Here is a 27,764-nt window from a genome sequence, read left to right on the forward strand (position 1 = left end):
AGAAAGCGCATCTCCGTCGCTTGTAATCTACTCAGATTTTTTTGTCCAAGTCCAATATTATGATCCATAAGTCAATATTGACAAATAATATGATTTATATATAATCATTTTTTCTTTTGTAGGTACTTTCCAATTTCTAATTATGTCCAATACACAGTAATAAAATTGAGCTATTACCTATCCTCTCCAAAATTTCTACCTTGATGTTTCCTTTCCGAGTTAAGTATTTAAAAGCATCTACTACTTTAAGAATTTTTCCATTACACTGAACATCCTTCATAGTTTTGTTTTCTCTACTGATTTCCATTACCTCACTTTTCGTTAAACCTATTTACAAGCCTGCTCCTTCAATTGCCCTCTGCCACGCATTTAGTTGTTCTTCCAATTTTGTTCATTTTCTTTCCATATCATTACAATCATCTGCATATGCTATGACTCATATCAGTTGCTGTTGACCCTTTCCTCATAACGTTCTCCATCACTATATTAAAAAGCACGGGTGAACGTACACTTCCTTGTCGAACTCCTCTGTCTGTTCTAAACCATTCTGATTTTTTGCCATCTATTATAACACAGTTCAGACATTTGTTACACATGTTCCTAAGTTTCAATTGCATTTCTCTTGACTGTTCCATTCTATTCAGCCCTTACCATGTCTCCTCTTCTAATCTTGTCATAAGCCTTTTGTATATCTATGAATGCAACTGTGATGTCTTTCCTAAATTCCATTTTCTTTTCTACTATTTGTCTAGCTTTAAATATGGCATGCATTGTTGATCTTCCAGGTCTAAATCCTTGTTGTCCATCTCTTAATTGTGAATCTATCTTGTTTTTAATTTTAGTACGGTTATCTTTTCATAAATCTTCATGCAATGACACAGTAATGCTATTCCTCTGTACTTCTCACAAAGTGCCTCATTACCTTTTTTTAAAATAGGTACAATAACTGCCCTTGTCCAATCATCAGGAATTTCTGCGTCAGTCCATACTATCTTCATTATTCTATACAGCCACTGCATTCCAATAGGTCCTGCAGCTTTCATCATTTCCACTGTGATGTCATCTATTCCAGGAGCTTTGCTATTTTTCATTTCTAATACAGCTTTTTCTATATCCGACATTTGTAGATCTCTTCCTATTTCATCTGATCATTTATTCGTCCCTTCCACTGTAATGGTGATATTTATTTTATTTTCATCCATTTAATTGGGTTCATTTGTTTCATTTTGTCCTTCATATAGATTCTGGACGTATTCTTTCCGTACTTTCAAAACTTCTTTTTCTTCCCACACAGGTTTTCCATTTTTGTTGATGACTTTTGATGTATTTTCTTTTTGCTTCCTTCTGTTACCTAATAAGTAGTATATTTTCTTTTCATTCTTATAATTCTCTTCTATCTCTTTCGTACATTTTTCCCCGGACATCTTTTTAGCCAATGCTGTAACTTTCCTTGCTGCTCTGCTTGGTCGTTTCCATTTGTGTCTGTTATGTTCCGTTCTGTTTCTGAACCATTCTCTCCATGCATTACTCTTCTTCTTGCCTGCAGCTGTAGGGATGTGGCGACCCCATCGCCCAGACGGTAACCACTGCAATTAGCCTCCCGAGTACTGGCGGGTAAACCATAAACATGTCAGGCACCGACCAACTAGTGCATAACAAAATATTAATGCAAAGATCCACGGTAGGCCCAACAAGCCAGTGGTAGCGTATTAACATCGCTTTCAACAATCAAACGAGCCTCGGATCAAATGTAAAACCAATACCAAAAGTGGCAAAGCCTTCGTGTAGATCTGTCAGGTATGACGGCCAAAATGGCACCGTTGATAGACAAATCTGTTGAAACAAAAATATAAGAATTGGGACTATTAATGTAGTATCCTTAGAAAAGGATGCGAGAATTCAAGAAATCACATGCATAATGACAGAGAGAAACATACCGATAATGGGACCAAGTGAAATAAGAAGAAAAAAGGGAGCGATAGTAAGATGCTGCAGAGGGGATATAAAATGTAGTGGTGAGAAAGAAACAAAAGAAGAAATGATGTTGCAACAATAGTGGCTAAAGAACTGGCCAACAAAGTACTCGATGTGTACTTGTTTGCGACAGAATAATTGAAGTTCAGTTAATGATGGAAGGAAATATCCTCGATATAATCCAGGTTTATGCTCCCCAAATATATTGTGAAATAGATGAAGAGGAAGAGTTCATCACTAAACTGGAGGATGCTGTAACGTCTAACAAGACTGATTATAGGAGACTTCAATGCTAGAGTTGGTAATGACAGAGGAGGATATGAAACAGTTATAGGAAGCCACGGAGAAGATCACAGAAATGATGAAGGGGAGATGTTATTCGACATGTGTCTGAGAAATATATGGATCAGTAGTATTGGATGGTATAAGAAAAGAGATAGTCACAAGTTTACCAGATACAGTTGGAACTTGCAACAGAAATCCATAATTGATTATATACATCAGAATATGCTTGACAGACATGAAAGTGATACCAAGCATTAATCTTGATGGTGACCACAGACTATTGGTGGGGACATTGATGAAATTCAGAAGGGGTAAATATGGAGGAAAAAGACAGGCAAAAATCAAATGCTGGAAACTAAAAGATTGAGAAATCCAAGAGATATACAGGAAAAAAGATTAAAATTCAACATCCTAAAGATGGACTTAAATGTTTTAAATAATTTTAACACTGATGATGGATCTTAAGAGTACGAAAATCGGTTATGGAGTCTGCTGATACGACTGTTCGTGATTGATAACAACAACAACAACAACAACAATAACAATAATAATAATAATAATAACAACTACTCTCATTTATGAGGAAAAGGCGACTGACTTTCTACGGGCACATGAACTGCCTGAAACCCTTCAGGCTCACCAACAGAATCCTCACAGTGACAGAAAGGCTTCCAAGACCAAGTGGGTCACCTCGGTAAAATCAGACCTAGAGGAACTACAGATCCCATTAGAGACCATAGAGAACCGATCTCAGTACCGACAGGCCATCCTGCAAGGAGTCTTCCCACTGTCCCTCACAAGCAAAAAGAGTACAGGGACCACCAGACCTAAGTGGACGGATGGAAGGAAGCAGGCACACAGCGAGAAAAGGAAAGCATAACTGGGCCAGGAAAAAGCAGAAGATCATAGCTAAGAGTTAAGACGAGGCCCGTGGTCCCTAGTAGGCCAAACCGAACCAAAAAAAAAACCTATCATCAGCACTGTTTACTAAGATGGTTTTGATATTTTATAAGTATGAATGTCTGAAATGCTACAAGCCTTTTAATAATGGAATGTCTATATCACAAGGACAAGCATATAGAGGAAGAATAAAGTGAAGATAAGTCTTACATTGCATTGACATTGGCTCCGTAAGTAATAAGCCACTGCATGCTCTGTTCCTGCTCCATGTCGACAGCGTGGAATAGGGCCGTCCAGCCGTTATCATCACGAGCGTCAACGTGCGCTACCTGGAAGAGATGGAAAGCTTACAGTTCTTGAAGGCTGAACAATCTCATTGTTTGTCCAGCTTCCTTCTCGTACCACATCAAGATTGAAGATCTGTCAATATTTCATGTGGTATGAGAGGAAAGCTCCAATACCAGTAACAAACATTCAGGACATAGGACATTATGATACAACAAGTTTATACGTCTTTATCCAGCGAAGAATTCCTGCCAGGGTTATGGGCGCGTTTGCAGATAACACTCCACTGGAAGAAATGCGTCTTGCTTCTTATGAGGGGAACCTGTGAAGTGTAATACAACACAATTTCCCAGAAACTTTGCTCAGTAAAGGAGGTGGGGGGGCGAGTGTCGAAAAAAGCGAACACATGTTTCGCCTTATCCATAGACACTGGACCATTTCCGAGAAAATGACTGTTGAAGTTTCCATCATTATCTATTTGCCTTTTACAGCGTAACAAGTCCAACTGATGCAGTTGTGCAGCAGCTATTATCACGGCTTCATACTTTTGCGTCCCGTGTTCAAATTCTGATGATTTTTTCTTTTGTCCCATCTATTTACGATTACTACACAAAGGTTTCTTATCAAGTTAGTGAATACCATGGTGTTATGTTCATTGTAAAATTAAAACTGGGTTTCACAATAAGTGTTATGCATTTATTATATACGTAGGCAAGTCAGTATGTATCTGCAATTTTGTTCTAATTGTCTTCAGCTTGGCTCTATGATGATGTGTGCTCACCAGCCGCTAGATGGCACTGTTGTCTACATCTCCAGTAGATTTCAGCGTTATCAGATCAGTACAGCTTGCGCTGTTGCGATGTAAAGATGGCCACGCCACTCGCTGTTTGCACCAAGGAAGGACAGCGTTCCGTAATGTTTTTTGTGGTCTGAGGGTGTACCAGGAGGAGAAATTCATAGAAGACTTTCAGCACAATATGGGGACGTCACAAAATCGTGATTCATAACAAGCACAAAACTATGCTTGTGTCTAGCGCCTGACAATGTGCAGCCACTCGGAGCAGCTCGGCTACGTCCTGTCTTGCTTCTATCTGAAGTACAAAATTTGTATTTAATAAGACACTTCTGGCACACACAGCTGACAGCAGTAGCTAGAGTAGTTAGCCTCTCGAACAGCTAGATGGAACGCAGAAGCGGTGTCGCCAGTTTCTCGCAGGAATCTCCACTGTCATATTAAGCTTTGTGCTGATAGCTGATAGCAAATACAGCAGAGATAATACGCGACACTTACGGATTTCGCCTTGCTAAAATGGGAGACAATTTGACGGTGGCGCTCCTGGTGACTTGACCTGAACAAATCGCACTAAATTCAAATATCAATGGAAATGTATATACGGAAATGGATAAATAAATTACGTCTAGAAAGAAAGTGTTAGAGATATTAACTTCGAAGTTGCTAAAGCAATTCTGGATAAATGAATGAAGAATTATTTAAAAGGTTATTATTCAAAGACTGAAATTAGACATATAAACAAGATATGAAATGGGCTGCTGTGAAATGGCTTGATCTTTCATTTATGCATTACTTTTTTAGCTTTAGCATTCCTGCCTGAACTCTTACGGTTGGATTTGTCTTTTTTCTCATTTAAAAACATTGTATCATCACATTAAGACGCTTGTCAATAACAATATCGGCACATTCCTTACACATATGATGCAATGAATTAGCATTTAATAGCTGGACAATTTTCCTCTTAACGTGAAGCCTACTAACAGAAAGATATTCCTTACACATATGATGCAATGAATTAATAATAATAATAATAATAATAATAATAATAATAATAATAATAATAGGGTCAACTGGGGCAATGTGGGACAGCAAAACGTTGGGGTAAAAGAGGGATATCATCATATCTCCTTACAAGTAAATTATCTGTAAGCTTTATTAGTGGCAATACATTATTTTGAGTTTAGTGAATGGCAGGCAATAACTAAATTACAAAAAAATTACCATGTGACGTGCAGGAAAAATAACGAAAAATTTACACTCATTTTCAGCATTAAAAAATTTGGTTTCTGGTAAGAAATATTTATAATTTTTGAAAAAACTGATCTTGATACAATTAATTATTTTTAACCCACATCTAAAGAAAGCATTGCAGAAACTGTCTCTAAAGCTAAGTATTTGTATGATCAATATTAAGAAAGAAATTCTTACTTTCATTTCCGGGACAATTGTGGGACATGTTTTGGGGCAATTTTGGGACATTCATGGAGTAAAGTTGGGGCAGTTGTTGGACCTTCTTTTAGGTTACTTTAGTTTTAAAACAGAAGAATTTTTAGACATAATAAAAACGACACCATGTAGTAAACAGAAATTGACTAAACCAGGAAAAGAGAAGGCTAGACCAAAACCTAAAACTTTAAGGTGAAGGAGTGAGGAAGACATGGAAGAATGGGAAAGCAGTGATGAGTTTGTAATATCAAGTGATTCTGAAGACAGCTGTAACTTAATCAGTGAAAAGGAGACATCAGGTGCAAAATTAGGTATTTTAGGTTTACACCAGTCAGATTTTGTTTTAGTGAAATTTGAAGTAGCCAGGAAGCAAAAATCAGTGAATACAGGTATGGGTGTGTTATACAAAATGTAATTGATGATAATGATTCTGAAGTGATGTGTCTAAAAGTGTGCAGACAAAACAAAATATGGTATACAGGCCAGATGAAGATGATGTGACTTTAATTAGCCATGTGAATATTATTATGAAACTGCCACAACCTAAATTTGTTTGTATTGGGGATCGGATCCGTTATAAATTTTCCGAGTCCATAGATGTAATGGAGAAAAAATATAGGGTCTAGGTCATTGGATTAGGCTACTTTGACATATTGTAGACTGTAGCAGTAGCCTATTCGTTTTTCCAAACAAATATTTTATTAGGTACCCTGATAATGGGTATCGAGTGATGTTTTTGCTTATTTCAGAATTATTTGATATAAATTTTTGCCAAAATTTTAATTGGGTAATATGTATGTACAGTGGTCATTTTTTATCCCAAGTGTTATGTATTTCGGTGGGAAATAAAAGTGATTATTCTTGCTTTAAGTATCAAGTAATTTTTACCCGTTAACAAACCTGTTTTTTTTAACTAACGAAAAACAGCATAATATTGGGCTAATTTTTATTTTTATCAGTCACATAATATGAATACACTCTATCTCACTATTGCCTCTCATTGAATTATCACTGTGTCCCTCTTTTGCCCCATGCTTGTCCCAACATTGCCCCAAACCATGGGGTAATTTTGGGACACAGTTTTTGTGGAATTGCTGAACAGTTGTAAGATTTTAATAAAATTTCTTCTTGGAAATGAACTGTGGGTACGAAATTACATTAATTTAACATAATGCCAACTTTCTACTTTGAGATTTAGTGCCCTAGAATTTGAAAGTTTTCATTTTTGTCCCAGAATTACCCCGGTTGACCGGTCTCTACTGTACTTGATTACAGCAAAATGGCCATGTAACCAAATACAGTATTTGATGTAACTAAGTACATTAATTTTAACATTTCCACACCACACAGGTCTCATTATTCTGAACAGAACTTAATCAACGATTTCTCTCTATTTGGACATTTTAAGACGTGGTATCTATCACATTCACGATCGCACAATTTACACATGCATCCGAATTCAGGTTCATGAAATGTTTTGGTTTTGCAAAGCTTAAAGTGAAAACCATTAACATCCAATCTAATTACAATATGTCTTAATTCGTAGTTCGCTTCCATCCATCCATTCCCGCGTTGTCATACATCCGTTGCATAGAAATTTCTTTTTTTTTCTTTCTTGATATTTGGTTGGGCTCTGTACGTTGCATAGAAATGTAACCAAATGTCTTCTCTTTTCTGCTTCAGTTTCGTAAGTAGTCGATCGTAATTTGTCGTGGATGGTAGTAACATGTTCGATCAGGAAAGATTCCTTCGTCAGAACATACACAAGTCGAGATAGTGTATACTTCGAAAGCCCCAGAGCTTTTTAAGTATGCGGCTTTGACTTTCTTTATTCATCGTAGACTATTGAAGTTTAGGTATTCCCAGACGAGTTGTAGACCATAGGTAATTATAGGCACAACTTTAATATTAAAGAGCTGTACCGCTGCTATATCGATGCGATATCTCGAATAGTGAATCGACTGAGAACGAATTACACTGGCTGTAGGTTGGCTGGCTGGCTTTGGACGTGGTATTCTATCCTCTTTGGTATCAAACTCTCCGACACGTAAATATGCAACTACTTTACATTCTCCTATCCAAGTTGGAGACGTTTATATTAATTATTAAACGTAAATAAATAATTTGTTTAAGATATTTATGGTTAACATTTATATTATGTTATTTGTTTCGAGGTCTGAGGGAATATCTTCATTACTACTCCCATTAAAGAATAAACTGTGCCCACATAAATAATCTTATAGTCAAATGTTCATCAATGGATACAAAATTTCTGAATTTTTGGAATGCCCATGCGTTCTGCCCTAGGTAGACATGCATTGGCATATTTATTAACACTAAACCACTAAACTTCAGCAGATGATACTCCTTTAACTGACTGTTATTAGTGTAGATATTTACAGAAGGATGTTGTTCGAGTCATCAGTCCGCAGACTGGTTTGATACAGCCTTCCATGCCACCCTATCCTGTGCTAACCTTTTCATTCCTACATAACAATTGCATCCTACATCTGCTCTAATCTGCTTGTCATATTCATACCTTCGTCTACCCCTACCGTTCTTACCACCTACACTTCCTTCAAAAACCAACTGAACAAGTCCTGAGTGTCTTAAGATGTGTCCTATCCTAACTCTTCTTCTCGTCAACTTTAGCCAAATCGATCTCCTCACACCAATTCGATTCAGTATCTCTTCATTCGTGATTCGATCTATCCATCTCACCTTCAGCATTCTTCTGTAACACCACATTTCAAAAGCTTCTATTCTCTTTCTTTCTGAGCTAGTTATCGTCCATGTTTCACTTTCATACAATGCCACGCTCCATACGAAAGTCTTCAAAAACATCTTCCTAATTCCTACATCAATGTTTGAAGTGAGCAAATATATTTTCTTAAGAAAGCTCTTCCTTGCTTGTGCTAGTCTGCATTTTATGTCCTTCTTACTTCTGCCATCGTTATTTTACTACCCAAGTAACAATAAACATCCACTTCCTTTAAGACTTCATTTCCTACAGTAAACTAATATTTCCTACATCACCTGCCTTCGTTCGACTACACTCCATTACTTTTGTTTTGGACTTATTTATTTTCATCTTGTACTCCTAACCCAAGACTTCATCCATACCATTCAGCAACTTCTCGAGATCTTTTGCAGTCTCAGATAACATAACAATATCATCGGCAAACCTCAAGGTTTTGATTTCCTCTCCTTGGACTGTGATTCCCTTTCCAAATTTCTCTTTGATTTCCTTTACTGCCTGTTCTATGTAAACATTGAAAAGGAGAGGGGACAAACTGCAGCCTTGTCTCACTCCTTTCTGGATTGCTGCTTCTTTTTCAAAGCCCTCGATTCTTATCACTGCAGACTGATTTTTATACAGATTGTAGATAATTCTTCGCTCTCGGTATCTGATCCCTATCATCTTCAGAATCATAAATAGCTTGGTCCAATCAACATTATCGAATGCCTTTTCTAGATCTACGAATGCCATGTACGTGGGCTTGTCCTTCTTGATTCGATCCTGTAAGATCAGACGTGAAGTCAGGATTGCTTCTCGTGTGCCTACATTTCTTCTGAAGCCAAATTGATCTTCTCCCAACTCAGCTTCAACTTGTTTGTCCATTCTTCTGTAAATAATACGTGTTAAAATTTTGCAGGCTTGAGATACTAAACTAATGGTGCGGTAGTTTTCACACCGGTCAGCCCCGGCTTTCTTGGGAATAAGTATAACAACATTCTGCCGAAAATCGGATGGGGCTTCTCCTGTCTCGGACATCTTACACACTAAATGGAATAACCTTGCCATGCTGCTTTCTCCTAAGGCAGTCAGTAATTCAGAAGTAATGTCATCAACTCCAGGTGCCTTGTTCCTATTTAGGTCTCTCACAGCTCTGTCAAACTCTGACCTCAAAATTGGGTCTCCCATTTCATCAGCATCAACAGCCTCTTCTTGTTCCAGAACCAAATTATCTACATCTTTACCTTGATACAACTGTTGGATATGTTCTTGCCATCTTTCTGCTTTGTCGTCTTTCCCTAGAAGTGACTTTCCATCTGAACTCTTAATATTCATACACCTAGATTTCCTTTCTCCAAAGGTTTCCTTGATTTTCCTGTATGCAGCATCTACCTTTCCCAGGACCATACAGCCTTCGACATCCTTGCACTTCCCCTTCAGCCATTCTTCCTTAGCTATCTTGCACTTTCTATCCACTTCATTCTTTAATCGCCTGTATTCTTTTCTGCCCTATTCATTTCTAGCATTCTTGTATTTTCGTCGTTCATCAATCAGGTCTAGTATCTCCTGAGTTATCCACTGATGCTTAGTTGATATTTTCTTCCTTCCTAACATTTCTTCAGCAGCTCTACTGACTTCATGTTTCATTACTCTCCACTCTTCCTCTATAGCGTTTCCTTCAGTCTTTTCATTTAGTCCTTGTGCAACATGTTCCTTGAAACAATCCCTCACACTCTTTTCTTTCAACTTGTCTAGATCCCATCTTTTTGCATTTTTTCCTCTCTTCAACTTCAGATGGCATTTCATGATCAACAAGTTGTGGTCAGAGTCCACGACTGCTCCAGGGAAAGTTTTGCAGTCCAACACCTGGTTTCTGAATCTCTGCCTAATCATAATGAAGTCTATTTGATACCTTCCAGTGTCTCCAGGTCTCGTCCACGTATACAGCCGTCGTTTGTGGTGTTTGAACCAAGTATTGGCAAGGACTAAATTATGATCAGTGCAGAATTCAACCAGCCGACTTCCTCTTTCGTTCCTTTGTCCCAATCCAAATTCTCCTACTGTGCTACCTTCTCTTCCTTGGCCTACCACTGCATTCCAGTCTCCCATCACAATTAGATTCTCGTCACCTTTGACATATTGTATTAAATCTTCTATCTCCTCATATATTCTTTCAATTTCTTCATCATCCGCTGAACTAGTAGGCATATAGACCTGCACTGTTGTGGTGGGCATTGGTTTGGTGTCTATCTTGACGGCAATAATTCTTTCACTATGCTGGTCGTAGCAGCTTACCCGCTGCCCTATTTTCTTATTCATTATTAAACCAACTCCTGCATTTCCCCTGTTTGATTTTGTGTTGATAATTCGGTAGTCGCCTGACCAAAAATCTTGTTCTTCCTGCCAACGTACCGGTACTTCACTTATACCAACGGCATCTAACTTTAGCCTATCCATCTCCCTTTTGAGATTCTCTAACCTACCACAACGATTCAAACTTCTAACATTCCACGCTCCGACTCGCAGAATGTCAGTATCCATCTTCCTGATGATCGCCCCCTCTCGTGTAGTCCCCACCCGGAGATCCGAATGGGGGACTAGTTTACCTCCGGAATATTTTACCCGGGAGGAAGCCATCATCAGTACATCATTCATACAGAGAGAGCTCCATGTCCTCGGGAGAAAGTTACGGCTGTAGTTTCCCGTTGCTTTCAGCCGTGTAGCAGTATCAACACAGCTAAGCCATGTTGAGTATTATTACAAGGCCGTATCAGTCAATCATCTAGACTGCCGCCTTTGCAACTACCGAAAGGCTGCTACCCCCCCTTTCGATGAACCATTCGTTAGTCTGGTCTCTCAATAGATACCCACCCGATATGGTTGCACCTGCGGCTCGGGTATCTGCATCATTGGGACACGCAAGCCTCCCCGCCGCGGCAAGATCACATGGTTCGCAGAGGAGGTACAGAAGGATATCCGTATTTAAACGTTCCTCAGCTTATCCTATCTATTTCTGGGGTTTTTGGTAACGATGTGCTTTAGCCGGGCTCGAGCTGCTCGAACACGAACAGATGATGTCAGAGTTTGAAGTTCGAGCTTTTGGGCGCTAGAAACCTCAAGACGGCTGTGTTAGATTACTGAGCTAAAGCGATACCGCCTCGTCCTGAGTTTGCTGTGCGCTTCTGTATATTTTGAGCGCATGGGCGCCCGCAGGATCTTTTCCAGTGGAGGGGGGGGGGCACATTAACAATTTTCTTGAATATAAAAACCAATATAACGTCAGCAACATTAAATTGTTTACAGAAACTTCCAGTTATAACATATGCTAGATGACTGTCAGTAATTTCAGTTTATGAAAGAATCTGGTATGATATTAAACAGTTGAACATCAACATCTTTAGAATTCCAGGGGGGGGGGGGGCGAGCGCCCCCCCTTGCGGGCGCCCATGTTTGAGTGTATAATCCCTTCAAACTGTATATGCAATTTAGAGACAGCCAAAATCTGTGTATGTGCGACGAGTCGTTGCAAATGCCTCCCCAGAATATACAGACTGCCTCCAGGACTTCATTTTAATGTACAGTACAAAGACGACGGATCACAAGTTCTTCTTACATTGTAATTTGTACCGTTGCAGGAACATACTTTTGTTACTATTTCATCCTGGCCAGAAGTTTTTTTTTTGTTTTGTTTTTTTCTATTGGATTTACGTCACACCGACACAGATAGGTCTTATGGCGACGATGGCATAGGAAAGGCCAAGGAGTTGGAAGGAAGCGGCCGTGGCCTTAAGCAGTAGTACAAATAAAATCTGTCTCTCCAGACACCGTACATGTTTGTATAACTTTAAAGCCTAGAGTTTTTACTGCGGTACTTAACTATATTTTTAAAGCGTTTTCAAGTCCCTGAAGAATAATCAGGCGGCAAGATTGAACAACGAACGTTACCGTACGTGTTTAAAAATGATAGAAATAATGAAACTAAATAATGATTTTTGCTTCTTCCTAATACGATAGTTGAATGATAATACTGATAGTAATAATAAAACTTAAGGCCGGGCTGAGTGGCTCAGACGGTTGAGGCGCTGGCCTTCTGACCGCAACATGGCAGGTTCGATCCTGGCTCGGTCCGGTGGTAAAAGAACTCCTGTGGGACAAAATTCCGGCACCTCGGCGTCTCCGAAGACCTAAAAACGTAGTTAGTGGGACGTAAAGCCAATAACATTATCATTACATAAATAAAACTCAATAAGGATTTCAGTCTGTTCGAATCCTTGGCTGAATGGCCAGCGTTGTGGCCGTCGTTTCATAAGTCCCGGATTTGATTCCCATCCGGATCGGCTCAGAGACTGGGTGTTAGTGTTAGTTCCACCACTTTTCTCTTAATATTCAGGCAACACACTGAGCCTCTGTGTCTCAGACGGTAGCGCATCGGCCTCTCACCGCTGGGTAATGTGGTTCAAATCCCGGTCACTCCATGAGGGATTTGTGCTGGACAAAGCGGAGACGGGACAGGTTTTTCTCTGGGTACTCCCGGTTTTTTTCCTGTCATCTTTTATTCCAGCAACATTCTCCATTCTCATTTCATAGTATCTATCAGTCATTAATAAATCACCTTGGGAGTGGCGATCCCATCGTTCTAATAGCCTAAATATGCTTCATTCATTTCATCCTTGACCCGGTCAAGGAAAACAGGAGGTAGGGTTTTTTTTTTTTTTTTAAATTCAGAGAACATACTGCACTCCGAACCATAGCAGAAATATGCAATAGTGATTACTAGACTTCGGATATTTAGGTGTTAAAAGGTCATTTTAGCTGCCTAAAAGACTGTCAAGTAGTTTCTAAAATACTTTTAGGCAGTTTCAATTGTACGTATTTTGATAGGCATTAATTAAAATACCATACTTACTTTGTTAAATCGATAATCAATCAATCACAACTGATCTGCATTTGGAGTAGTCGCACAGGTGGCAGATTCCCTACCTGTTGTTTTCCTAGCCTTTTCTTACAGGATTGCATAGAAATTGGAAATTTATTGAACATGTCCCTTGGTAAGTTATTCCAATCCCTAACTCTCCTTCCTATAAACGAATATTTGCCCCAATCTGTCCTCTTGAATTCCAACTTTATCTTCATTCTGTGATTCTTCCTACTTTTAAACACACCACTTAAACTTATTCGTCTACTGATGTCCTCCAACGCCATCTCTCCCCTGACAGCTCAGAACATACCACTTACATGTTATAATTCACATGTTAGGTCCGTATTGAAATGTACGTAAATACAAAGTATATTACAAGTGTTTATTTATATATCCACCTATTCAATACAAAGGGATCTTTTTAGAAATTAAATATTATAAAATGTTAAGGGACATGTTTCGCCCATATTAAGGGCATCATCAGCCTCAAATTCAAACCTGTTTGGTGAAAAATCAGGATCCTGATTGCTCTTACAAGCCATAAAAAGAGGATATCATTATAGGTGTCAGTCTAAACCACCGCCGTCTCAATCTCGGTGGTCTAAACATACAAAATATTAGAATGTCCTTGGCTAAAATTGCAGTATCAAGCTGCATGTCATAAGTTCACATGAATATACTTTCCGGAGCGTTGAAAAACTTGTTGGGGTAGGGCAGTAAACAGCTCAGTCTTTATAATGAAACAGGAATGTGCCTCCTTGAAGATAAGAAAAAGCAAAGCTGATACACTGTTACAGATGTCATGTTGTGATAAGACAACAGATCTCTTAAATGGCTGTTCAGCTGCCTATAGTCTATTTAACTGGCTGAAGGAGTGAAAGTCGAATGTGTTATGATAAGATAACAGTCTTCTTTACGTAAATGTGGGAGCAAGGAAAAAGCATTCGGTTGTCTATAGATGTATTTATCTTATTTGAAGGACGAAAGTCGAAGGTACATCGACGTTGATAGAGCTCTTTGGTGTGAAGTCTGTAACAAGAGAGTGAATGCTTAGGAAGGTATTTTTGAAGAGAATGTAGGTTTAAAGAAAGGTAACACATGGAAAATGTATAAAAACACTTACCCTTTCGTCTGTGAAGATGTAAATCAGTTATGGAAAGGTTAGTTGAAGAAAAATAACGTTATGTGTAGGTTCATTTATTTCTTTGACTTAATGCAGTTGCTATGGTAGCGTTGAATGACTGACACTTGTACTTCTGGTATTGTATCAATGTGAGATTGGCGGAGGAGGGTGTGGTTGAGGGGAGGAGGTAGGTGGAGCGTTAAGTTTGTGTTGTTGGTTGCGAGAGATTTACATGGTCGGACAGGGAGGGAGTCGTGTTGGACACAATAATTTTAATTTTGAAAGAGTTTACACCCTCCAGTTCCGTAAGAAAATTCCTGCATCCATTATATAATTTCTCAGCCATGATTCAACTCCTATTACAATATATGGTAAATATATATCTATTAAATTACTTAATTCTTTTCCTTCCTTTACAATACTTCTACAGTTGAGTACTAACATTTTTATGTCATCCCTACTTGATTTCCAGTTCTCTGTTCCCTTGTCACCGCTCCCTAGGCTACCCCATTTCCCTGAACGTACCTCCCTATAACCCTTCTAAACAAATTTCCTAACTTATATGTACCACTGCGGTTTAAGTGAAGGCCATCTGAGTGCAGATCCTTATCTCATACCCACCCATTAGGATCTAGAAATCTCACTCCCAGTTTCCCACATATCCATTCCATAGTCTCATTTAAATCCCCAATCACCTTTGTTAGTATCCCTCCTACACAGTATTCCACTGATAACAATCTCCGCTTCCTTAAACTTCATCCGTGCTGCATTTACTAGATCCCACACATCCCCAAGTATGTTGGTACTTCTACCTGCTTATCTTATGTTGTTGGTACCAACGTGAAACACTACCACCTTCTCCTTTCCCTCCTACTTCTCTTCTACATTCCTCAACATCTGCCTTAACCTAATTCCTAGATAAAACACTACCGTGGTACCCTTTCCTCCAAACACTTTCCCAACATGTCTAACGATGGAATCCCCCATGACCAGAGCCTCAACCCTACCCACCTGATTTTATCCCCTCCCATCCTGGTCAGGCCTATATTTCCTGACAGCTGCAGAGGCTACTTCCTCCTCCCTTTTCTCCATCCCATGACCCTGTTCAACCTGTCTTTTGCTATCCACTACTCCACATTTCTCTTTCTCCTACTTCCACATATCTCAGCAACAATTCCCCGTTCCTCATCTTCCCTCAGTTGTTCCACCTGCAGTAACTCGTACCGATTTCTCACAGAAACCAGTCCTGAATTCTGATGTTGAATGGAGCCCTTAGCCTGCAATCTCCTTCCCCTTAAAACATTTAGACCACCTGTCTTCTACAATCCCCCCCCTTTCCTTTCCATCCCTCTTTTATACCTACTGTATCCTGTATATTGTTTTGGGGGGGGGGGGGGTCCTACTTTCCTTCCTGTCCTCTGAGAGAATCCTAATTATTTCCCTCATATTCTTAAATGCCTGTCCCCACCCACAGTTCCTACACCTGCACTCCTTATCCGTTCTTTACTGAAAAAAGACATTACATTACATTACCATTATAGACTGTTATGCCTTTCAGCGTTCAGTCTGCAAGCCTCTGAGAATTTACTAAACGTCGCCACAATCCTCGATTTGCAACTAGTGTTGTGGCCTCATTTAGTTCTATACCTCTTACCTTTAAATCGTTAGAAACCGAGTCTAACCATCGTCGTCTTGGTCTCCCTCTACTTCTCTTACCCTCCATAACAGAGTCCATTATTCTCTTAGGTAACCTATCCTCCTCCATTCGCCTCACATGACCCCACCACCGAAGCCGGTTGATGCGTACAGCTTCATCCATTGAGTTCATTCCTAAATTAGCCTTTATCTCCTCATTCCGAGTACCCTCCTGCCATTGTTACCACCTGTTTGTACCAACAATCATTCTTGCTACTTTCATGTCTGTTACTTCTAACTTATTCATAAGATATCCTGAGTCCACCCAGCTTTCGCTCCCGTAAAGCAAAGTTGGTCTGAAAACAGACCGATGTAAAGATAGTTTCGCCTGGGAGCTGACTTCCTTCTTACAGAATACTGCTGATCGCAATTGCGAGCTCACTGCATTAGCTTTACTACACCTTGATTCAATCTCACTATATTACCATCCTGGGAGAACACACACAACCTAAATACTTAAAATTATCGACCTGTCCTAGCTTTGTATCACCAATCTGACAACTGAATAAAGAAAAGGAGAAAAAAAAAGTAAGATAACTTATTCTGTGGAATATAGAAATGGAAGGAAAGAAATATTGTCTAGGATAGTACTCGAAGACCACATGACAATAAGTTAATTTTTCCTTTTTTGGCCAGTTCATTTTACGTCGCACCGACACATAGGTTTTATGGCAACGATGGGACAGGAGAGGCCTAGGAATGGGAAGGAAGCGGCCGTGTCCTTAATTAAGGTACAGTCCCCCAGCATTTTCCTGGTGTGAAACTGGGAAACCATGGAAAACCATCTTCACGACTGCCAACAGTAGGGTTCGAACCCACTATCTCCTGGATGCCTCACAGCTGCGCACTCCTAACTGCATGGCCAACTCGCCCATTAATAAGTTAATTAATATAGGCTACTACTATACTACTTATTTGTATGATTTTTTAAATTCCTACAACACCCTAACAGGATGAAAATTGCTGGTAATTACTGGAAACAGAATAATGCACAAGAATTACACAATTCTTAACTGAAGTTAATAACTCGTTACAGGGAAATAAACAACTTTATTCACCTCTTTGCTGCAAACGTCACAGGAGCAACTCCTGTAACCACTTTTTAATTAAAGACGAGTTGGAACCTGACACTCTCGGCATAATTCACACACTGAACAAACGGGAACACCAAAATATTCACACAGAATGAAATGCAGTTCTTTTCTCCAGAAGTCAACGGATACTGTGTCATCTTCTACCTCGTGACAAACTACGGGAGTGTTCACTGCAGGAGGTTCTTAAGGCATTTCGGAGAGAGTGGTTTATAGCTTCACGATTTTAAAATTTTCTTAAAGATACTGAACACATGTCAGCAAATATTTTATTTTCTCAAAATATACTGAAAGGCATTTTTAACGGATTTAGGGATAAAAATAAGAATTATATAGGTTTTAACGTCAATTCAAACATTTTTAAGCACAATAGGACCACAGTTTCTAACTTTATAAATACATGAAACGCGTAAATACAAGTTCATTTTAGGTCATTTCTTCAAGAACAAAATACGTCTTTCCCTAAAATCTGAGGGCTGGTGATTACATCCCTCTACATAGAGTTGACGTCAAGAAGGGCACCCAGCCGTAAATTAGGGCCAAATCCATGAAGCAAGACATGTTACACCACCGAATCCACATATATGGGAAAAACAGTAGGAGGAGAAGAATATTTTTTTGTTTTATATATTTTATTTTAAATTTTTCATCAAATAACATATAAACACAAATTTCTTCATATTCACAAAAAACAGGAAAATAATAACTAATCAGTCACTAACAAACAATTTAACCACCTAAAACAAAAAAATCAAGGACAACTTACATATAGGTAATACTACTGTACAGTAATTGTGGATAAAAATGAAGACAGAGAATTTTTTCAGAGCTGATAAATTCAATATTGTCAAGAAAGACCGCACTAATACCATCCAAAAGAATCTCAAATAAATACTCAAAAATCCTCAGTTCTTGTTAAATGAACAGCAGACATTGCAATTGATTAACATGAACCCCAAACTACCAACTGCAAGAGCACTCCTTAAAATACACAAAATAAACAGGGCCGATGACTTTCGATGTGACGCCTCTTTAAACAACAAGACTTCTGCAGTGTTTTGGGGGTCCACTTCATGAAATAGTGAATTAGTTATGTGAATTAACTGCTTTATTGCGCATTGCAGTGAACTTTTTTTTCTTGCACGATGGACAATTTCGTATGTAGTGAGTGTAATAAATTCTTCACCTACAGGAAAAATTTAAATCACCACATAAAAACAAAGCACACTAACAAAAATCCTAAATTTTCGTGTGATTTGTGTACTTTTACCTCTCACACAAAATACAGTTTAGAACAGCGTATAAATTCACAACATAAGACTAAAGTGTGAACAACCTCAAGTAAAATGTCCGCTTTGTGTAGAAGAATGTCTTGCAAAATCTGATATGGTGGCACATTTGAATATTTTCATGAGATTCGTATCGCAAACGAAAGTTTAAAATTTGCGAATGAAGAGGATTTCCTTAAGTGGAAAAGTGAAAAAGAAAACGAGCAAGTGTGTGAATTCGTTGTATGTCGATCCAAGTACGAATGTAAAGATGGTTCTTCTAAAATGAAATACAGGTGTCACAGGGATGGGACCTTTAACTCAAGGGGTAATCACAAGCGTCACCAGAAAGTACGTGGAAGCAACAAGATGAGTGGTCATTGGCCAGCAAATATTGATGTTACTTTTCAGTTTGGAGAAGTGCAGGTTTCATTTTGTGCAACACATGTAGGCCACCAAGAAAAATTAGGTCACATGAGATTATCGCTGTCGGAAAGAAATACTTAGCGAGGAAGATTGCTATGAAAATTCCTTTCGATAGAATCCTTGATGAGGTTAGAGATTCTATTGGTGAAACTGGCATTGAACGCATTCATCTTCTGACCAGAAAAGATCTATTTGACATTGAGCAAGAGTACAATTTAAAATCTGAAGCTGTGCATCATGAGAATGATTGTACGAGTGTCGAATCATGGATTCCTGAAATGGATGAATGTGGAGGAATAGTACGCTTTCAGAAGGGTCAAAACATGTCTTCAATGATGTACCCTCGATTAAAACCAGAGGACGAAGAAAAGGACATTATTCTGAAGGAACTGCATAATCCCCTGAAAAGAAGGCAAAGTGAGGACATAGAAGAGCGCAAGGTCAAGCTCCGAGAAAAGTTTAAAAGCATTCTCGCAACAATAGAATCACCAGAACATGTAGATATAATTGAGAAACACCTCCAACCAATAATCCCAGCTATACAAGCCCATAGCACAAAAGCAATGATCAACACAGCACCTTCAACTTCAAAGGGGATAAAGTTTGAAACACAGCGACAATTATTTTCCACAAAAAAGCCCCATAAGAAAACTTCTTCGTCCTTGTCAAGGCCTACCGGGAGCGAACAGCAGGCAATTGCTGCAAATTTGTTACTCCACTAAGAAAAATGTACAATTGTTGGCTGCACCTGAGCAGTACTGGTGGAGATGTTCCATTTTTTCTTCTTCTCTCTCCCTCTTGGGTGGACTCCCTCTTTTTCTTGATCCCAAAACGCCCTTCATGCTGCTGCTGGGAAGATTCTGTGTTGGCACAGAATTGGGTTTTAGCCTAAAAAAGAGTTAATTGAAACAAAGTTAATATTCATATTAATTATACACATTGCTTTTTGAATAAGCCCATGCTATAGTACTATGAAATGCAAAACTGGTAGGCTATAATACAGCATATAAATTACAAAAATATGATGAACTGTTATGAAACACCAATCAATTTCATAGTAGTTGTGTAACAGCCCAAGATGTATTATTATATTATTTTTTGTGGTCCATGGTGTGGGTTACTGCAGTCACCGCCTAGTTCAAGAACCACAGGCAACGGCTGAGTTGCTTATAACATGGTCCTGAGACGCGAGATACCCTAACATATTCCAAGTCATGGCCTACTTTGTGCTCAGGTGGCTAGGACCCGTCAGGGGAGAGGTCGTCACTAGGACTATAAGTAAGGGAGCATCCTGCTTCACAGAATCGACCTACCTTGGAACACTTCAAGCAAGCCTCGGACCTATGGAAGTAACGGAGTCCAGGATACAGGCATACAATAGAAAAAGAGAATGGGTGGCATACAGTGACGCGGCAGTAAAAGCAGGAAAGAAATGCCTAGGAACAACCCTCTCTAAAGGTAGTGAAAAGAGAAATATTGTCGGAATGACAGAGTGAAGGCAGTTTTCAGCGTTCAGTTACCACAGGCCAAGTCCTCAGCGTATCTGTGCTCCATGCGGTGGAGCTTGTGATAGGTATTGCACACTCATCTGTCCTCAGAGAAAAGAATTGCTGACATGTTTCTGCTGCAACTAATATTTACTCCCCCTTGTGAGTAGTGAAATGTTGTTTGGTGCATTTTTATAATAATAATAATAATAATAATAATAATAATAATAATAATAATAATAATAATATTGCAAGATACTACGCTGTAATGTGCAAAATATTCATGTTCAAATTATGCTCGTGTTATTCTAGTGTAAAAGGATTTATGAACTGTAATTTAATCTTATGACCATTGATTGCAATAAAATACTAAGTTATTATTAAACTCACAGAGGCTTGCAGACTGAAGGGCATAACAGCCTGTAGCTATGTATGTATTATTCATTTTCTCTATTTCAAGCAGTAAAGGGAAGTTAAGTTTTATACACAAGAACTATTTAACTTCATAAATCATAAAATTACAGGCCAGTCAGTTTGACATGCATTGCATGTATGCTTTGGGAAAGCATTCTTTCTGATTATATTAGACATGTTTGCAAAATTAATAACTGGTTTCATAGAAGGAAGTTTGAGTTTAGGAAATTTTATTCTACTGAAGCTCAACTTGTAGGATTCCAACAAGATATGGCAGATATCCTGGATTCAGGTCAAATGGACTGTATTGCGATTGACCTATGTAAGGCATTTGATAGGGTAGATCATGGGAGACTACTGGAAAAAATTAGTGCAATTGGACTAGAAAAAAAGAGTGACTGAATGGGTGGCTTTTGTTACAAGCCCAAGTCAAGACTTGGAGTAGAGGCCTCGCCCACACATGCTAGAGAGCATCCATGGTTCCTCCACCTGGGTGATACGGTGGCTCAGGTGAAGTGGGGCTGGTGACTGAGGTGAAGGCTCACTGTGGGGTGCTGGAACCAACACATCACTTTGCTCTACGTAGCTTGGATGAGCCGCGGATTGGGTAACGGGCTATTCCAACCTAGGGGGAAAGTCATGGCTGCGAACTCAGTCATGACAATACCGTGGAGACCACGTGAGTAGGCCTACTGAAGGGGGAACAAACCTGGCTAGGTTCGGGCCAGGGGCGGACCGCTGGATGGACGACTGAGGGGCGTGGTCTCTACTACGGAGAGCCTAAGTTGTGGGAGGACAATGTCTGGCTGTATGGCTCACCACGGATGGTGAGAACGACGCTCAGGACCCTAGAAGGGGCAAAAAAACCTATGATTGATTGAAATATGTTTGCTTAAAAAGAGCCAATTTCAAAAATTTCGATATCAAGGGAAGGCATGGAAGCTCCAGTAGAGCAGATCCAGGAGCAAGCCCAAGATGAAGAAATGGAGACAGAAGTCCCAATTGGACAGGCTGTCGCTGACTCAAAACAAGAAATGGCAACAGAAGCTCCAGTAGAGCAGACTGCTACTACAAGCAAAGCAGAATGTCCATAGAAACAGAACTGAAGATTTCTGCCTCGGAAATCAACAGATTTCATATTGACAGACCACCTCACAACAGTGCATATTACAAGGAAAGGAAAGGAGCGAGGAAGGAGGCCAAAATAGCGGCTGTAACTTGGGCGGAGAAGAAGCCAAGGAACAGGGATCGGCGAGAGGCTATCCCTCTGACAATGCCCAATAGGCTGAGGCCAGGGGATAGTATGCCATCAAGTTCGGCTACAAAACCGCCCGCCAAAAAACAGAAAGAAGAGGTCGTCATGTCCTTTTCGGAAAGACTAACTTCAATCAAGGTAGCAATAATACCTAAAACCTTTCCAGATGGGACACTGAAGGAGGAAGACGTGAAGGAACTTACATTTGCTCTGATAGCGCAAATGAAGCCGGTCAGATGGATGCCTTTCAGGCTTCCTCGAATCTACAAGGCTGGAAAGTGGAGCAATGGTACTGATCTGTGTAAATCCAGAAACTAAAAGATGGCTGGAACAGACAGTGGCCAATTGCAACCCTTGGAAAGGGGAGAATTTGGAGGTGGCAGAAGTCAAGAAGGTGCTGAATACTACAAAGGTCATCGCCAAGTTTCCTCCTCCATATGACAAGATGAAGGTTGATGATGTGCTTTTCAGGATACATCAGCATGACACCAAATTTCCAACGAAAGAGTGGAGAGTGCTGAATGTAACAACTACCGATGACACAGGAAGGATAATTGTTTTGGCCCTTAATGAAAGAGCTTTTGAAGAGCTCAAGAAGAGAGGCCTTAAGGCCAAGCTTGGACTTGGGCAGATCAACTTTCAAGTAGGCTACGGCAATTAAGGGAAAAACACAACCTAGCGATGGCAAGGATGGTACTGGAAGTTCTACAGGCCAACCTACAACATAAAAAGTCAGCTGTTGCCAATTTCGTCAGGAAGTTCAAGTCCGAGGCTATCGATGTGGCTTTTATACAAGAGCAACGGGTAGATAAGGGCAGAATAGCAGGACTCGCAGAATCTGGAGGTAAGTTAATGTACGATACTACATCGAATATGCCTAGAACATGTTTATTTGTGAGCAGAAGACTAAAATGCCTTCTGATGCAGGAACATTGTTCAAAGGACTTAGTGGCAGCCAAGAAAAAAGATAAAACTTGGAAATTGGGAAGGTCCCAGAGAAATAACCATAGGCTCTGCATACCTCCCATATGACTCAACTAATCTGTCCCCACCAGAAGAAGTTGAAAACCTAATTTGCAACGCAAAGAGGAAAGGCAAACACTTAGTCCTTGGAGCAGATGCAAATTCACACCACACGGCATGGGGCAGCACGAACTGCAATGCAAGAGGTGAGTCTTTACTAGAGTTTATTATTGGAACTGTTGACACTAAAACCAAGAAACAAGCCTACATTTATAAATAAAAAACGTAGGGAGGTAATTTACATTACACTCAGCACTATGCACATTGCAAACTTTATTAAAGACTGGAAGGTGCTGGAGGAACCATGATTGCCAGACAACCAGCACATCCAATTTGGAATAGATGCGAGACTATGTGGGATTGACATGTACAGAGAAAAAAAAGAACTAACTGGGATAGATACAGAGAAGTTCTAGCGAAGGCTGTACAAGAAATTCCAACTAACGTGAGAGGACAGAAAGAATTGGATGGGCACTGAAAGTATTAGCAGAGGCCATTATAGACTCATTTCATGACAACTGTCCTCTCAAAGAAAAGAAACACACCAAAAAGTAAGGGGGTGGAACAACAAACTAGCCAAAATGAAAAAAGAGGTTAGGATGTTGTACAGAATATCATCTAGAAATGGTATGTGGGACGTATATCATAGGAAACTCACTGAGTATAACCTAGAGATATGGAAAGCAAAAAGAAAATCTTGGAGTCGTTCTGTGAGAAAGTGGAATCACACACTGAAACAGCAAGGCTCCAGAAGGTTCTGAAAGCAACCCATATAAATCACATGTCTTGAAGAACATCTGAAAATGAACTATACGAATAAGAACATTTCCATTATCGCCATAAGACCTATCTGTGTCGGTGCGACGTAAAGCCCCTAGCAAAAAAAAAAAAAAAAAAAACACCACATTTCCATTTTTACGGACAGCCAAGCGCCCACTAAGGCACTAGAGGCAGTCTGGATAATATCCAGAATTGTCTGGTATTGCCACTCACTTCTTCTGAAGCTCTCAAAGTACAACATTGTTAAAATAACATGAGTACCAGGCACAAAAGGTATAGAAGGAAATGAAAAGGCAGATAAACTGGCCAGGAAAAGGGCAGAAACACATTTTGTAGGCCCCGAACCTGTATGCGGGATTTCCTATGGACAAGCCCGACACTACATAGGAAAATGCATACAAAAGAAACAGATGGAAAACTGGAAAAATACTCCAGGATGCAGGCTTGCAAAGGAACTGATAAAAGGAAGCATACTAAAGAGTTGTTGAAACTCAACAGAGAAAATATAAGATGGGTAGTAGGACGGTTGACAGGACACTGCCATCTGAAAAAAAAAAAAAAAAAAAACCTACATAGAATTGGAGTAATAAGAGACAACATATGTAGGAAATGCAATGAAGCAGAGGAATCAGCTGAACACAAATTTTTCGAATGTGAGGCGTTGGGTAGAATCAGACACTCTACTCTAGGACTACCAGGTGAAGAGAGAGGACAAATCCAAGAAGACCCAATAAGAATAACCTACAGCTTTGTGAAGGGAGCAGGTATATCTGGGTGGGAATGAAGGAAAAGCATGGTAGCAAAAGATCTTATAGAGGTCGACACTAATTAGGAACTAATATTTCGAGGCCCCATGAAGAAAAGAAGAAAGGGTGGCTATATTTCTAGAAAACAGAACTCAGAGAATTAGAGTACGCAAAGCTTTTTCAGACCCTGTAATTATCAAGAGGGGAATTCCTCAAGGCAGTATTATTGAATCTTTTATATGTGTAAAGAAGTGGAATCAAAGATAAGACTGTTTGCAGATGATGTTATTCTGTACAGAGTAATCAATAAGTTATAAGATTGTGAGCAACTGCAAAATGACCTTGATAATGTTCTAAGATGGACAGTAGGCAATGGTATGAGGATAAACAGTGTTAAAAGTCAGGTCAGTTTCACAAATAGGAAAAGTCCTCTCAGCTTTAATTACTGCGTTGATAGGGTGAAAGTTCCTATTGGGGATCACTGTAAGTATCTAGGTGTTAATATAAGGAAAGATCTTCATTTAGATAATCACATAAATATGATTGTAACTAAAGGGTACAGATCTCTGCACATGGTTGTGAGGGTATTTAAGGGTTGTAGTAAGGATGTAAAGGAGAGGGCATATAAGTCTCTGGTAAGACCCAAACTAGAGTATGGATCCAGCGTATGGGACCCTCACCAGGATAACTTGATTCAAGAACCAGAAAAAATCCAAAGAAAAGCACCTCGATTTGTTCTGGGTGATTTCCGACATAAGAGTAGCGTTACAAATATAATGCAAAGTTTGGGCTGGGAAAATTTCGGAGAAAGGAGACGAGCTGCTCGACTAAGTGGTATGTTACAAGTGATTAAAATCATGTTGGGTCCATACTGAATCTCAGTTATGTTCCCAGCTGTCAGTGGAGAGATGGCGTGGCATGACATTAGTAGACGAATAAGTTTGACTGGTGTCTTTAAAAGTAGGAAAGATAAAGCTGGAATTCAAGAGGACAAATTGGGGCAAATATTCGTTTATAGGAAGGGGAGTTAGTGATTGGAATAACTTACCAAGGGAGATATTCAATAAATTTCCAATTTCTTTGCAATCATTTAAGAAAAGGCTAGAAAAAAAAACCAATAGGGAATCTTCCACCTGGCCGACTGCCCTAAATGCAGATCAAGAGACTGAGTGATTGATTCATGACTTACCCCTGACTAAAGTGCTGAGGATTCCTAATCTGTGGACTGGAAGTGATCTCAACACATCTTGTATGTGCTATTTAGTAGGTAGGTCCCTTTTCTTGATGTCATCAAAATCATTTCTCCTAAATTTGATAACCCATTGATCACACCTAAAACATAAGAAAACAACAAATTAAAATCAAACCCATGAGTGCAATCTCTGCACCAATGTCTACTTTCAATTTATGTAATTAATCCAAGAGAAGAATACTTGTTGATACCTAAATGTTAAACCTAATGTGATGTGTACACTAAAATTTCACAATATTGGAATTTACTTACACTGATTTGTCTTGAGGAAAGCGGAAGAAAGAGTTTATTCTACTGACGGAGGGCCTATAACACATTTTTCTTAGTGGAGTAACAAATCTGCAGCAACTGCCTGCTGTTCGCTCTCGGTAGGCCTTGACAAGGACGAAGAAGTTTTCTTATGGGGCTTTTTTGTGGAAAATAATTGTCGCTGTGTTTCAAACTTTATCGCCTTTGAAGTTGAAGGTGCTGTGTTGATCATTGCTTTTGTGCTATGGGCTTGTATAGCTGGGATTATTGGTTGGAGGTGTTTCTCAATTATATCTACATGTTCTGGTGATTCTATTGTTGCGAGAATGCTTTCAAACTTTTCTCGGAGCTTGACCTTGCGCTCTTCTATGTCCTCACTTTGCCTTCTTTTCAGGGGATTATGCAGTTCCTTCAGAATAATGTCCTTTTCTTCGTCCTCTGGTTTTAATTGAGGGTACATCATTGAAGACATGTTTTGACCCTTCTGAAAGCGTACTATTCCTCCACATTCGTCAATTTCAGGATTCCATGATTCGACACTCGTACAATCATTCTCATGATGCACAGCTTCAGATTTTAAATTGTACTCTTGCTCAATGTTAAATAGATCTTTTCTGGTCAGAAGATGAATGCGTTCAATGCCAGTTTCACCAATAGAATCTCTAACCTCATCAAGGATTCTATCGAAAGGAATTTTCATAGCAATCTTCCTCGCTAAGTCATTTCTTTCCGACAGCGATAATCTCATGCGACCTAACTCTTCTTGGTGGCCTACATGTGTTGCACAAAATGAAACCTGCACTTCTCCAGACTGAAAAGTAACATCAATTTTTGCTGGACAATGACCACTTATCTTGTTGCTTCCAAGTACTTTCTGGTGACGCTCATGATTACCCCTTGATTTAAAGGTCCCATCCCTGTGACACCTGTATTTCATTTTAGAAGAACCATCTTTACATTCGTACTTGGATCGACATACAACGAATTCACACACTTGCTCATTTTCTTTTTCACTTTTCCACTTAAGGAAATCCTCTTCATTCGCAAATTTTAAACTTTCGTTTGCGATTCGAATCTCATGAAAATTGATAAAATGTGCCACCATATCGGATTTTGTACGACATTCTTCTACACAAAGCGGACATTTTACTTGAGGATGTTCACACTTCGCAGTCTTATGTTGTGAATTTTTATGCCGTACTAAACTGTATTTTGTGTGAGAAGTAAAACTACACAAATCACACGAAAATTTAGGATTTTTGTTAGTATGCTTTGTTCTTACGTGATGATTTAAATTTTTCCTGTAATTGAAGAATTTATTACACTCACTACATACGAAATTGTCCATCATGCAAGCACAAAAAGTTCACTTCAATGCGCAATAAACCACTTAATGCAGATAACTAATTCACTATTTCATGAAGTGGACCCCCAAATACTGCAGAAGTCTTAATATTGTCTGTACTGATCTTCGAGTCTATTTGTGTAGTGGAGTAAATATCAGCCAAACGAACACTTCAAAATTCTTTTAGTGTGGTAGCCATATTGTTCTGCTCTGCAACGTCTTCGAGGGTGTGTTCGTAATGCCAGGGAAGGACGATACCGAGAGCAAGGTCT

The 27,764-nt window shown here is 39.3% G+C and overlaps 2 protein-coding genes across 3 annotated transcripts in view; both read right to left on the reverse strand.

Moving 5' to 3' along the window:
- The window catches only part of LOC136884443 (ankyrin repeat and SAM domain-containing protein 3), a 134,179-nt gene that overhangs the window by 34,381 nt on the left and 72,034 nt on the right, over positions 1–27,764 (reverse strand). For both annotated transcript variants that reach the window (XM_067156610.2, XM_068229875.1), the window contains exon 4: positions 3,370–3,488. In XM_067156610.2, the coding sequence (XP_067012711.1) occupies positions 3,370–3,488 (119 nt within the window). The remainder of the gene's footprint in view (positions 1–3,369; positions 3,489–27,764) is intronic.
- LOC136884444 (uncharacterized) lies at positions 17,683–27,712 on the reverse strand. The gene is made up of 3 exons (XM_068229874.1): positions 26,151–27,712; positions 25,836–25,978; positions 17,683–19,829 (listed from the first exon to the last, which is right to left on the reverse strand). Exon 1 carries the CDS (start codon positions 27,496–27,498, stop codon positions 26,221–26,223), a length of 1,278 nt encoding a protein of 425 aa, XP_068085975.1. The 5' UTR covers positions 27,499–27,712; the 3' UTR covers positions 17,683–19,829; positions 25,836–25,978; positions 26,151–26,220.

This window comes from Anabrus simplex, chromosome 12, assembly GCF_040414725.1.
Source record: "Anabrus simplex isolate iqAnaSimp1 chromosome 12, ASM4041472v1, whole genome shotgun sequence".
NCBI classification, from domain to species: Eukaryota; Metazoa; Arthropoda; class Insecta; order Orthoptera; family Tettigoniidae; genus Anabrus; species Anabrus simplex.

Bases quoted from the DNA above. Each gene is read 5' to 3' on its own strand.
- LOC136884444 (XM_068229874.1), bottom strand. From the start codon at position 27,498: ATGATGGACAATTTCGTATGTAGTGAGTGTAATAAATTCTTCAATTAC.